We start from the raw sequence: 14,205 nt of genomic DNA, 5'->3' as shown, positions 1-14,205 counted from the left end.
TTAGAATTAACAGCTGTTAGGCAACACCAGCAGCTTTCCTGGCTTTGGCTGATCAAATGTTGGGTGGTTCAGGTGGAGTTTAGAGTATCGATTATCGCAATGCCTTCAGTTAGTAGTAGAACAAGCAAAACTAAAGACAAGGCTAAGGAATATAAAATGTGCCAAAGCCTCATGCAGTGATTGTTTGTGCTCTAATGTCAAATGTTGATGAAGGGCTGGTAATGTAAGAATGAACACAAGTTAAATATTTTGCTGATCCTAAGTAAAATAAATATAAGCCATGTAGCTTTTGAAATCAAAGTTTATCATATGTTTAGAGGGTGGATTTCAAGACTATTGCTCTAACACTTCTAGTGATTTAGTCCAGGAAATTCAAATTTGAAAATATGAGAGTAGCCAAAAGATTACACAGCTGTAATCTCAGCTACTTGGGAGGCCAAAGCAGGATGATCCCAAGTACAAGGCCAACTGGTCAGATTAGCAAGATCCTCTCTGTCTCAAAATTTAAAAAGAAATAGAGGGCAGGGTATGTAAATCATGATAGAGCACTCCTGAGTTCAATACCCAGTACCACCAGAGAAAAGAGAATATGATGTACATATGAAAACATCAGTTTAAAAAATATTTTATTCTAGGACTGGGGATATAGCTCAGTGGTAGTGTTTGCTTAGCATGTGTGAGGTCTTGGATTCAACTCCCAGTAGCACCAAAAAGTAAAAATGTTTAAGAAACAATATAGTGCTCTAGATACACAAAAATAATTTTTTTTTGTTTTTTTGTTTTTGTAAGTCTGGATGTATCTCAATGGTAGAACACACAGTCAGCATTTGTGAGGCCCTGAATACCATCCCCAGCACCACACACACATGCACAAAAATTAATTTTCACCAGGCACAGTGGCACACATCTGTAATCCCAGCAACTAAGGATGCTAAGGCAGGAGGATCACAAGTTCAAGGCCGTCCTTAGCAATTTTGTAAGACTGTGTCCCTTGTCTTGAAATAAAAAATAAAAAGGGGGATGTAGCTCAGAGTCCTTAAATATTCGCAAGGGGTTTGAACACTGCTTTTACTGGCATTGAGCCCAGATGAGACTACATGATAGATTATTAGCATCATTCTTCAGAAGCAGCACTAACAGGAGTTACAGACATTTGGAGGATTGCAGAAGAATAGAAAGGGTCTATTTTAGCAAAAGGATCATAGTGAGTAGTCTGTGTTAGCTTTGACTTAGCAATCATGCTCCTAGCGGTCTAAGTCCTGTTTCAGACAGTCTCACAATGCAATTGGTCCTAGAACAAGGACTGTTCTTAATATATCATCCAGAAGTTTCTGCCTTTAAAAATGATGACACATGCCTGTAATTCTCACTATTATTTGGAAAGCTGAACCAGGAGGATCAAAAGTTCAAGGCCAACCTCTGCAACCTAGTAAGCCCCTGTCTCAAAATAAAAAATAAAATATTGGGATGTAGTTCAGTAGCAGAATACCCCTGAATCCAATTCTTAATAGTAAGTAAGTAAATAAATGTTGGCTGGTTTATAATATGCGTTGTTCTTAAACCTTGCACCCTTATAGTTCAATGAAACTGTACATAAATTTTTAAATCCTGTGTCAGGAATTGAGGTAGATTAGCATACAAAGGAGTGGAAATGCTGTATTTAAATTCATTTTCTGGATTTGCTCATCCAGGAATATTGTATCACTCTTTAATCATCTTCATCAAAAGTTTTCTTTTTTTTCTTTGCAGTTCTGGGAATTGAATACAGAGCTGTTCTACCATTGAGCTACATCCTCAGCTGCCCCCCACCCTTTTTTTGTTTGTTTTTGTTTTGTTTTGTTTTGGGAGGTAGAGTCTCACTAAATTGCCGAGACTGGCCTAAAACTTGTGATCCTATTGCCTCAGCTTCCCAGCCTCCCATGTCTCTGGGATAAAAGGCATGCACCAATGCACCCAGAAAAAATTTTCTATTAATTACTTACCTGCTTATAGACTGTACATGGTTCAGTAAAACAATATACATAATCTCTACACTTTAAAAACTTGTGTATGCAGTAGCACTGATTCAGGCAGGTACGCAAAGGGAATTCCTGTGATCAAGTATTAAATCCAGGGGCTGGGGATGTGGCTCAAGCGGTAGCGCGCTCGCCTGGCATGCGTGCGGCCCGGGTTCGATCCTCAGCACCACATACCAACAAAGATGTTGTGTCCGCCGAGAACTAAAAAATAAATATTAAAAATTCTCTCTCTCTCTCTCTCCTCTCTCACTCTCTCTAAAAAAAAAAAATAATAAAGTGTTAAAAAAAAAAAGTATTAAATCCATGAATCCAAGAAGGTGACCTGTAATCCCAATGGCTATCGAAGTAGAGGCAAGAGGATCATGAGTTCAAGGCCAACCTCAGCAAAAGCAAGGTGCTAAGCAACTCAGTGAGATGCTGTCTCTAAGTAAAATACAAAATAGGGCTGAGGATATGGCTCAGTGGTCAAGTGTCCCTGAATCCAATCCCCAATATCTGCCCCTCCCACCCCCGCCAAAAAAAGGCATGGCTTCATTACTTAGCTCCTTATCTGTCTTCTGCTCATGGATTTCTAAACTCTTCCCTCCAAAGTCACTAATAAACTAATGTACTAGATTCCCAAGAATGATGTAATAAATTATCACAAACTGAGTGGCTTAAGCAACATAAATTTATTGTCTTAGGTTTATGTAAGCTAGAAGTCCAAGGTCAGGGTGTCTCTGGGTTTGTTTCTTCTGAGGACCATAAGAGAAAACTTGTTCCATACCTCTCTCCTCACTTCTGGTAGTCTCAGACATTCCTTGGCCAGCAGATGGTATTCTTCTTATGTCTTTACATCATTTTTCCTCTGTGTGTACCTCTGTATCTAAATTACTTTATTTGTTTTAATTTTTTTAATGGTACTGGAGATGGAATCCAGGAATGTTTTACCACTGAGCTACACGCCCAGCCCTTTTTATTTTTTATTTTGAGATAGGGTCTCACTAAGTTGCTTAATGCCTTGCTGATTTGCTGTGGCTGGCCTTGAACTTGGAATTCTCCAGCCTCAGCCTCCCAAGTTACTGGGATTATAGGCATGTATCATTGTGTGTGTGTGTGTGTGTGAGAGACTGGGAATTGAAGCTAGGGCCTTACACTTAGGCATACATTCTGCCACTAAACTACATCCTCAATCCCCAATTTCTCTCTTTTATAAGGATACTGGTCAGATTGAATTAGGGCCCTACCCTCATGAAGTCAACTTGATCATCTGAAAAAATTACTTCCAAATAAGGTCATTCTCATAGGTGCCTTGTGATAGAACGGCAGCATCTTCGGCAGGTACACAATTCAAACCACAACACTACTAATTCCTAAATCACTGTCATCATCCAGCTACCATATTAGCAGATTATTCTCAAATCTCCATCCCCAGTCCTAAAGATGGATATCTAGGAACTTAGCACATCTTAAAACAAACTCTTTATTTCAGCACATCTTCTTCCTGATCAGATTTTTTACTCTTCCTTATTTAATGGGACAAGAACCATTCTTTCAGTCAAGCTAGAAGCCAGATGGTCATCTGTAATGTGCTGGAAAGGCTACTGGACATGACTTGAGAACACTCAGCCCTATATAATATATGTATGTGATTCCACAAATTTCTTTTTTTTTTTTAAAGAGAGAATGAGAGAGAAAGTTTTTTAATATTTATTTTTCCAGTTCTCGGTGGACACAACATCTTTGTTTGTATGTGATGCTGAGGATCGAACCCGGGCCGCACGCATGCCAGGCGAGCGCGCTACCTTGAGCCATATCCCCAGCCCTCTACAAATTTCTTAATCTCTTCAAACCACACTTTCCTCATTTGCAAAATTAAGATTAAAAAAAAAAAAACCTCAGGACTGCGAGTATAGTTCAATGGTAGAGTGTGTGCTTAGCCTACATGAGGCCCTGGGGTTCAATCCCCATCACCAAAAAGAAAAAAAAAATCAAAGGTTATAATTAGTTGGATAGTATATATTAAAACATTTTATTTTAATACCAAATGTTGTTTTTTGATTCTTGAATCTGACCCTTTGCTTTCACTGGCTACTACTCTTTTACTTTATCCACCATCTCTGGCCTTTGGAATAATTTCTACTGTAACTTCTTTTTTTTTTTCTTACATGATCACACTGTCACTCTTGTTTAAAAAAAAAGTCCTCAGGAGCATAACATTTATTTTCAAAATCCTCCCTGTCCCTAGAATAAAGTTCTAACTTGACATTCAAGATTCTAGCATCTGTCCCTCAGTAGCCTCATTTCCCTGAGTATTTGCTGAGCACACCCTATATGTGGGCCTCTACTACAGGCCCTCTGTGTATTCTAAGAATAGGACACAACTGCATCTCAACAGATATAATTTAATAGGAGTAATAAAAGTGAAGTTGTGGTATGTTCTGTGATAGATTTTTAATTTTACAAGTCTTATTAGAGAGAGAATGATTTATCCAACAATGTGCTTAAGGGACAGAGAATATTCAGGAAAGATCTCACATTGGGACAGAATTAAAGATAGATTTCATTGTGTTTCATTGAGAATTTACTTGGTGCTAAGCACTATTATAAAGTTAAGATCTATGTCAATAAAGTAAATACTGTCACTGTTTCCTCCAAGTTTACAGGTAAGGAGATAGTCCATAGAGAAACTCTTACTCACACAAAGAAAGACATCTATTAAAGTCTATAATGTTCAAGAAAGCCATGTTCTAAGTCATTAAGCTATGCATATTACTTTCCAATTTTAAGTGATACATAGGTTGTAAACAAGGAAAAGGATACAGAGCAGTAAATGATGAGAATACTTTAACAAATGCATGAAGACATGAAAAAGTACATTCTTTTGAAGGAACATTGAGCAGAGAAGGGTGACTAGAATATAGGGTTCTAGAATAGGATTTACAGGATATGCTTATGCCTGTGAATGTTCAAACCATGAATGCTGCTGCTTTCTTAAATGTTAAATTCCTCTTTTATTTTTATTTATTTGAGATTCAATCCAGGGCCTTGCACATGCTAGTCCTCTACCACTGAGCTATACCAGCTCTCTGGCAATATGGTTCCTCCTTGTCAGGTCTTCCTCTGGCTAACTTGTTGATTATGGTTTCAGCTCCTTTCTACCTTGTAATCTTTTTTCTCTTCTTCTCAGCCTATTTCCTGCCACTTATATGGCCATCTTTCATGCTGTCAATTCATTTGGAGTAGAGAGTATTCTTTGAGACACTTCATTTTATCCTCAAAAAGGAAAAATCTTTAATAACGTACTTAAGTGGTGATGATCTTAAACAGGAAAATAAACATAGTACATTCCCTTTAAGTCTCAGGAACAATTTCTTCAGTGTCCATTATTTCCTGAATATCAAGAGAGATTGGTCTTTTCATTTAGAATTCCCTCCCCAAACTGCCTAAAAACAAATAGCCTCAAGTACCAAAAAAGTATAAATACTAATACACCAAAATGTTCTCTACCCAACTTTCTCAAAGCCAGGTTTATATGTGTGTATGCATATATATGTGTGTTTGTTCTGTTATTGTATCCTGATCTCACAAAGTAAAATGCACCTAAAAACTGAGAAAAATAAAGGTTCAAGGTAGAGCAAAACGCCACATCCTAAATTCTATTTATATCAATGTATTTGCCAAGTGTGATGTTGCAATTTAGTTTTCATTTACAAATGGGAAAATGGAAATGAAGAAAGGGCACAAAACTCATGGCGTCTAATGTAAAGCCAGACTGAACACCCTAGCCACCATATTTTAGCCAATAGTTGATTGGTTGGCTATTGGTACAAAAGATCATCTCTCCTTTCATACATGTTAACTGTTTAGACTTCATAAGAGAATAACTCATGGACATTATAATTCAGAACATCTATTGAGATTACTCACTTTGCATGGAGTACATAATACAGGTTGGATTGTTAACTTTGAAGTAGAAGGTTGTCAAACTGAAGAGCCAAAACTGTTACAATTTTAAAAAAAATACTTCCAGAGTTTAAAACTGTGTGATTATAATTTATGAGTCTGGAGATGAAGGTTCACATATTTAATCACTTAATTTTTGGACATTGCTTTCATGTAATCATCTAGAGCTATTAGAATGAATAGCTGTAGAAAATGACAGCCCTTATGGCCAGAGTTTGCACATATTGTATTATTTGTTAGGAAAGATTCATTTTAAATTTCAAGTCTTAATGTTATTTTTCTAATACTTTGCTGGTGTTTCTCTACTAGTTGCCCTGGGACCAGAAAGAAGAAAATCTGACTCAGGAGTTATGTTACCAACACTCAGGGTCTCTCTCATCCAAGATATGAGGTATTTATTACAATGTTAGCATATGGTGGTGACTTTGATGTATTTTATGGCTTTCACCTAAATCGCTCAAATAACATATTTTTTTCATTCCAAAGGGAAGGTGCAACTAAGAAGTTTTTAAGCATGTGCTTCTTTTGTTTTTAAACATTTGTTTCTGTTTTGTTTGTTTTTTTATGGATTAACCCCAAAGCCTGACACATACTAAGCAAGTACTCTACCACTGAGTTATTCTCCCAGCTAAAACATCTCTAAACTATTTTATTACTTGTTTTGGTTGTTTGGTTGGTTTTTTTTTTCTTTCTTTCTTTTTTTTCTTCTCATGCTCTTCCTCCCAACTCTGTTCTTAGTTACTCTCCTTGTATCAAAGAAGACATTTGGCATTTGTTTTTTAGGGATTGGCTAGCTTTACTTAGCATAATCTGCTCTAATGCCATCCATTTCCCTGCAAATTCTATGATTTTGTCATTTTTTAATGCAGAGTAATACTCCATTGTGTATAGATGCCACTTTTTTTTATCCATTCGTCTATTGAAGGGCATCTAGGTTGGTTCCACAGTCTTGCTATTGTGAATTGTGCTGCTATGAACATCGATGTAGCAGTGTCCCTGTAGCATGCTCTTTTTAGGTGTTTAGGGAATAGACCGAGAAGGGGAATAGCTGGGTCAAATGGTGGTTCCATTCCCAGCTTTCCAAGAAATCTCCATACTGCTTTCCAAATTGGCCGCACCAATTTGCAGTCCCACCAGCAATGTACAAGTGTACCCTTTTCCCCACATCCTCGCCAGCACTTGTTGTTGTTTGACTTCAGAATGGCTGCCAATTTTACTGGAGTGAGATGGTATCATAGGGTGGTTTTGATTTGCATTTCTCTGACTGCTAGAGATGGTGAGCATTTTTTCATGTACTTGTTGATTGTTGATTGATTGTATGTCCTCCTCTGAGAAGCGTCTGTTCAGGTCCTTGGCCCATTTGTTGATTGGGTTATTCGTTTTCTTATTGTTTAATTTTTTGAGTTCTTTGTATACTCTGGATATTAGGGCTCTGTCTGAAGTGTGAGGAGTAAAGATTTGTTCCCAGGATGTAGGCTCCCTATTTACCTCTCTTATTGTTTCTTTTGCTGAGAAAAAACTTTTTAGTTTGAGTAAGTCCCATTTGTTGATTCTAGTTATTAACTCTTGTGCTATGGGTGTCGCCTTTTAAATACTTGCTGTCTATAGATACAGACCAAAATACATCTAATTATTTGGCAGAAAATAATGGTCAGGTAGATTTAGTTTGGAGGAAATACAAACCTATGGCTTCCCAATTACTGGTCTTAGAAGTCTTCAGAAAGGATAAGACGTCTAAAGTAGATTTTTTAATGAAGAAAGTAAGGCTTTTTTTCTTTTTTTAATGCTTTTATTGGTGCATCATAGTTATACATAATGACTGAGTTCATTTTGACATAACATGCAGGTATGAAATTTAATTTGCTCTATTTTAATTCACCATGCCTCCTCTTTCCTCCCCTCCCAATCCCCTTATTCCCCACTTTTACTCTGCTGGTCTTCCTCCTATTTATTTATTTTTAACTGGTACTTTATAGATATACATACAGGTGGGATTCACTGTGGTATATTTAAACAAGCATCTAGCATATTTTTGTCAGATTAATTCTGCATTTCCTCCCCTTTCCCCTCTCTCCTTCCTCTCTCTCTGTCTCCTTTTACTCCACTGATCTTCCCTCTGTCCTTATGATATTCTTCCCCCAACATACACATACACTTTTTTTTCCTCACTTTGCTCTAGCTTTCACATATGAAAGAGAACATTTAGCCCTTGATTTTCTGAGTGTGACTTATTTCACTTAGCTTGATGTTCTCCAGTTCCTTCCATTTGCTGGCAAATGCCATAATTTCATTCTTCTTTGTAACTGAATAAAACCCCATTGTGTGTGTGTGTGTACACACATATACATTCTCTTAATCCATTCATCTATTGATGGACACCTGGGCTGGTTCCATAACTTGGCTATTGTGTGTCACATTGCTTTCAACTATGGATGTAGCTGCATCACAACAGTATGCTGATTTTATTTCTTTTGGATATATACTAAGGAGTGGATATTTATAAGTGGGTCATATAGTGGTTACATTCCTAGTTTTTTGAGAAATCTTTTACTACCCTCCAGACTGATTGTATTAATTTGTGGTCCTACCAACAAGGTATGAGTGTACCTTTTTCTTCACATCCTTGCCAGCATTTGTATTTTTTCCCCATTGGTTATTTTTAGTTATACATAACAATAGGGTTCATTTTGACATAATTATAAAATCATGGAATATAGTATGTTCTAATTTAGTCCCCAGTAGTTCCCCTTTCTTTTCCCTTCTCTCTCCTCTGTTCCCTTCACTCCACTCTACTGATTCTGCTATTTACTTATACTTTTTTATTTTTTAATCAGTGCCTTGTGGATGTACATGATAGTGAGATTCACTGTGGTATATTCATATATGGAAGGAAAGTTAGGTCATATTCATTCCACAGTCTTCCCCTATCCCATCTCTCCTTTCTTCTATTCATTCCTCTTTGTCTACTGAACTGATCTTTCATTTTTTTTTTTAATCTGCCCTCCTCCTATTTTGGGTTAGCTTTCAACCTTTGACTTTTTGACTTTTGGGGACTGGCTTATTTAACTTAGGATGTTAGTCTCCAGTTCTGTCCATTTACTGACAAATGTCATAAAGCTATTCTTCTTTATGGCTGAGTAATGCTACATTGTGTACATATGACACATTTTCTTTATCCATTAATCTACTGAAGAGCTCCTAGGTTGGCTCCAAAGCTTGTCTATCATGAATTGTGTTACTATAAAGATTGATGTGGCTGTATCACCATAGTATGCTGATTTTAAATCTTTTGGATATAAAACCAAGGAGTGGGATAGTTGGATCATATGATGGGTTCCATTCATAGGTTGTTTTTTGTTTGTTTGGTTGGTTGGTTTTTTTGGTTTTGAGGGGTACCAGGGATTGCACTCAGGGGCACTCGACCACTGAGCCATATCCCCAACCCTATTTTGTATTTTACTTAGAGACAGGGTCTCACCGAGTTGTTTAGTGCCTTTTGCTGAGGCTAGCTTTGAACTCTGGATTTTCCTGTATCAACCTCTGGAACCACTAGGATTACAGCCTTGTGCTGCTGCGCCCAGCTTGTTTTGTTTTTAAGGAATCTCCATGCTGTTTCCAGAGTAGTTGCACTAATTTGCAGTCCCAAAAAAGTATGAGTGTACCTTTTTCCCCTTATCCTCACCAATCTTTATTGTTACTTATATTCTTGATAATTGCCATTCTGACTGGAGTGAGATAAAATCTCAATGTAGTTTTAATTTGCATTTCTTTAATTGCTAGAGATGTTGAATATTTTTTCATGTATTTGTTGACCATTTGTATTTCTTTATTTGAGAAGTGTCTTTTTAGTTCTTTTCTTTTTTTTCTTTCTTTTTTTTTTTTTTTTTCCGTAGTGGAAACTGAACCCAGGGGCACTTAACCACTGAGCCACATCCCCAGCCATTTTTATTTTTTATTTAGAGACAGATTCTCACTAAGTTGCTTAAGTCCTTGCTAAGTTATGGAGGCTGGCTTTGAACTTGCTGTCCTCCTACCTCAGCCTCCTAAGCCTCTGGGATTACAGGCATGAACCACCATGCCCAGCTCTTTACCCATTTATTGCTTGTTTTTTTAGTTCTTTGTATATCCTGGATATTAATTCCCTGTCTGAAGAGCAGGTAACTGATTTTCTCTCATTCTGTTGGCTCTCTTCATGCAACTAATTGTTTCCTTTGCTGTGCAGAAGCTTTCTAATTTGATACCATCTCACTTACTGATTTTTTGTTTTGCTTCTTGTGCTTTATGAGTCATCTTAAGGAAATCAGTTCCTGAGCTGACATGTTGCAGTATTGGGCCTGTATTTTCTTCTGGCAATTGCAGGCTTTCTGGTCTAATTCCTAGGTCTTTGTTCCATTTTGAGTTGACTTTTGTACAGGGTGAAATACAGGGGTTAAATTTTATTCTCCTACATATGGATTTCCAGTTTTCCCAGCATCATTTGTTAAAAAGGCTACCTTTTCTCCAACATATTTTTTGGCACCTTTGTCTAGTATGAGATACTTACATTTATGTGGTATTGTCTCTGTGTCTTTTTTTCTGTTTCATTGGTCTCCATGCTTATTTGGTGCAAGTACTATGCGGTTTTTGTTACTATAGTTCTATAGTATAATTTGAAGTCCAGTATTGTGATGCTTCCTGCTTCGCTTTTCTCACCCTGAGACCTGTTTTGGGGTCTCTTGGAGGTTTTTTGTTTGTTTGTTTGTTTGTTTTTTGCAGTTGTAGATGGATACAATACCTTTATTTTATTTACTTATATTTATGTGGTGCTGAAGATTGAACCCAGGGCCTCACACGTGCTAGGCAAACCCTCTACCCCTGAGCTACAGTCCCATCCCCGGTCTCTTGTTTTTCCAAATGAATGTCATAACTGCTTTTTCTAGTTCTGTGAAGAATGTCATTGGAATTTTGATGAGAATTGCATTGAAGCTATATAGTGCTTTTGGTAGTATGTCCATTTTGGCAATATTAATTCTATCTATCCAAGAACATGAGAGGTCCTTCCATCTTCTAAGGTCTTCTTCAATTTCTTTCTTTAGTATTCTATAGTTTTCATTGTAGGGGCCCTTCAACCTCTTTTGTTGATTCTCAGGTATTTTATTCTTTTTGAGGCTATTGTGAATGAGATACTTTTACTAATTACTTTTTCAGTTTATTCATCATTGCAGTCTAGGCATGTGATTGATCCTGCTACTTTGCTTAATTAATTTACACGCTCTAGAAGTCTCCTGGTGGAGTATTTTTTGGAGCCTTCTAAATATAGGATCATGTTGTCAACAAACAAGAGAGAATTTTCACCCTTCTTTTCCTATTTGTATACCTTCAATTTTCTTCTCTTACTGATTGCTCTGGCCAGAGTTTGAAGGACTATGTTGAACAGGAGTGGTGAAAGTGGGCATCCTTATCTTGTTCCTGTTTTTAGAGGAAATGCTTTCAGATTTTCTCCATTCCGTATAATGTTGACCTTGCATTTGTCATATACAGCCTTTACAGTGTTGAGATAAGTTTCTTCTATCCTTAGTTTTTCTAGTGTTTTAAATATGAATGGGTGCTACACTTTGTAAAATGCTCTTTATGCATCTGTTGAAATAGTCATATGATTCTTGTCCTTACTTCTATTTCTGTGGTGAATTACATTTATTGATTTCCATGTTGAAACAACCTTGCATCCCTGGAGTGAAACCCACTTGCTCATGGTGCAGTATCTTTTTTAATATTTATTTTTTAGTTGTAGTTGGACACACTACCTTTATTTCACTTATTTATTTTTATGTGGTGCTGAGGATCAAACCCAGGGTCCCGCACATGTGAGACAAGCACTCTACCGCTGAGCTACAACCCCAGCCCCCCAGCCCCAGTGCAGTATCTTTTTAATGTGGAGGTTTTTGTTGGTTTGTTTGGTTTGGGGTTTTTTTGTTTGTTTGTTTGTTTTAGTTTGGTTTTTTCTTTCTTTTTTATTTTTTGGCACTGAGGATTGAACTCAGGGGCATTTAACCCCTGAACCACATCCCCAGGCCTATTTGTATTTTATTTAGAGACAGGTTCTCACTGAGTTGCTTAGTGCCTCCTTGTTGCTGAGGCTGGCTTTGAACTTGTGATCCTCCTGCCTCAGCCTCCCGAGTCACTGGGATTATAGGCATGCGCCACTGAGCCCAGCTATTTGGTATCTTTCTATTCTTTTAATGTATGCACTCATGGCTGTGAACTTTTACTTTAGAACTGCCTTCATATTGTCCCAGAGATTTTGATGTATTGTACCACTATATTCATTTGCTTCTAAGAGTTTTTTTTATTTCTCCCCAATTTCTTCTATCCATTCATCATTCAAAAATATATTATTTAATCTCCAGGTATTGGAGTGGTTTATGTTTTTATTTTATTATTGATTTCTAATTTTATTCCATTATGATCTGATAGAATGCAAGATGTTTGTGGGTTTTGTTTTTTGGTATTTGCCAAGATTTGCAACCCAAAATAGGGTCTATTTTAGAAAATGTTCCATGTGTTGCTGAAAAGAAAGTGAATTCAATCTATAGATATCTGTTAGGTGCATATTATTAATTGTATGTTTTAATTCTGTAGAATCTTTACTTAGTTTATTTTTGGATGATCTACCCAGTGATGAGAAGCATGTTAAAGTCACCCAGTATTATTTTATTGTGATATATTTGATTCTTAATATTGAGAAGGTTTTGTTCAATATACATAGATGTTCCATTGTTTAGGGCATAAATATTTATAATAATTATATCTTGTTGATGTATGATTCCCTTAAGCAATATGAAGTTACCTTCTTTGTCTCTTCTGATTGCTCTTGGCTTGAAGTCCACTTTATCTGATATGAGAACAGCAACCCCTACTTCTTTACAAGTCCCATATGAATGGGGTATATTTTTTCTCATCCTTTCGATTTAGTCTATGGATGCCTTTGCCTGTGAGGTGAGTCTCTTGCAGACAGCATATTGTTGGGAGTATTATGAGAATTATACTTGATCTTAGCCAAAGGCCAGGAAGTGATTAAATGAGAAGTAAATGAGTTAGTTTATGTAAAGAACTTAAGTACATAGCCCATACTAAGAATCACAAAATGTTAATTGCCATCTGAATCAATTTATATATTTATGTCTTAAGTTTTATTACTCTTTGGTAGATGAAATGTAGTTGTCCTTATGTGGCTTATGATTTTTTTTGAGAAGAAATGGGTTCAGCTCTCTTAACAAAAATATACAACTACCTGTGTTTTACAATGGCTTCACAGTAGCCATCACCTTAAGGAGGTGGTGGTTTAAAGCTTTGCCACTATGAACCCAAGCCAAATTTCTGAAACCTCATTAAAAAGTGGGGGCTGGGATATAGCTCAGTTGGTAGAGTGCTAGCCTCACATGCATAAGGCCCTGGTTTTAATCCCCAGCACCACACACATACACACACAAAGTAGTTGCCTGATATGGTTGTGCACTGGAGCCTGAGGTAGGAGAATCACAAGTTTAACAGCAGTTTGGGCAATTTTGTGGGACCCTGTCTCCAAATAAAAAGGGCTGGGGGCATTGTTGCTGTAGCTAGCTTAGTGGTAGAGCACTTGCCTAGCTTGGGTGAGGCACTGGGTTCAATCCTCAGTACCACATAAAAAATAAATAAATAAAATAAAGTTATAAAAAAATATTTTAAGGGACTGGGGTTGTGGCTCAGTGGTAGAGCACTTGCCTTGTACACATGAGGCCCTGGGTTCGATCCTCAGCACCACATATAAATAAACAAATAAAATAAAGGCATTGTGGGCTGGGGATGTGGCTCAAGCGGTAGCGCACTCTCCTGGTATGCATGCGGCCCAGGTTCGATCCTCAGCACCACATACAAAGATGTTGTGTCCGCCAATAACTGAAAAAATAAATAAATATTAAAAATAAATAAATAAATAAAGGCATTGTGTCCATCTACAACTGAAAAAAAATTAAATATTAAAAAAAGGGGGGCTGAGGATATTATTTGGTGGTAGAGTGCCCCAGTACCAACTGGGTTCAATACCCAGTACGATAGATAGATAGATAGATAGATAGATAGATAGATAGATAGATAGATAGATAGATAGATCGAAGCAAGCAAGCAAGCTAGAGATATAACTCAGTGGAAAGCAATTCTTGATTCAATTTCCAGTGGGGGACAGACACATCATGTAAGGCTACTGTAAGCTCCTTCTAGTTCCTGC

General features: G+C 37.1%; 1 protein-coding gene across 3 annotated transcripts in view; it reads left to right on the top strand.

Annotated features, from left to right (window-relative positions):
- The window catches only part of DENND5B (DENN domain containing 5B), a 185,099-nt gene that overhangs the window by 138,574 nt on the left and 32,320 nt on the right, over positions 1-14,205 (top strand). For all 3 annotated transcript variants that reach the window (XM_081310696.1, XM_081310695.1, XM_081310694.1), the window contains one exon: positions 6,273-6,354. In XM_081310696.1, coding sequence (XP_081166822.1) covers positions 6,273-6,354 — 82 coding nt within the window. The remainder of the gene's footprint in view (positions 1-6,272; positions 6,355-14,205) is intronic.

Source organism: Spermophilus citellus, assembly GCF_964194105.1.
Source record: "Spermophilus citellus genome assembly, chromosome: 10".
In the NCBI taxonomy this organism is placed as follows: Eukaryota; Metazoa; Chordata; class Mammalia; order Rodentia; family Sciuridae; genus Spermophilus; species Spermophilus citellus.
This window is presented reverse-complemented; position numbering and strand designations above follow the sequence as displayed.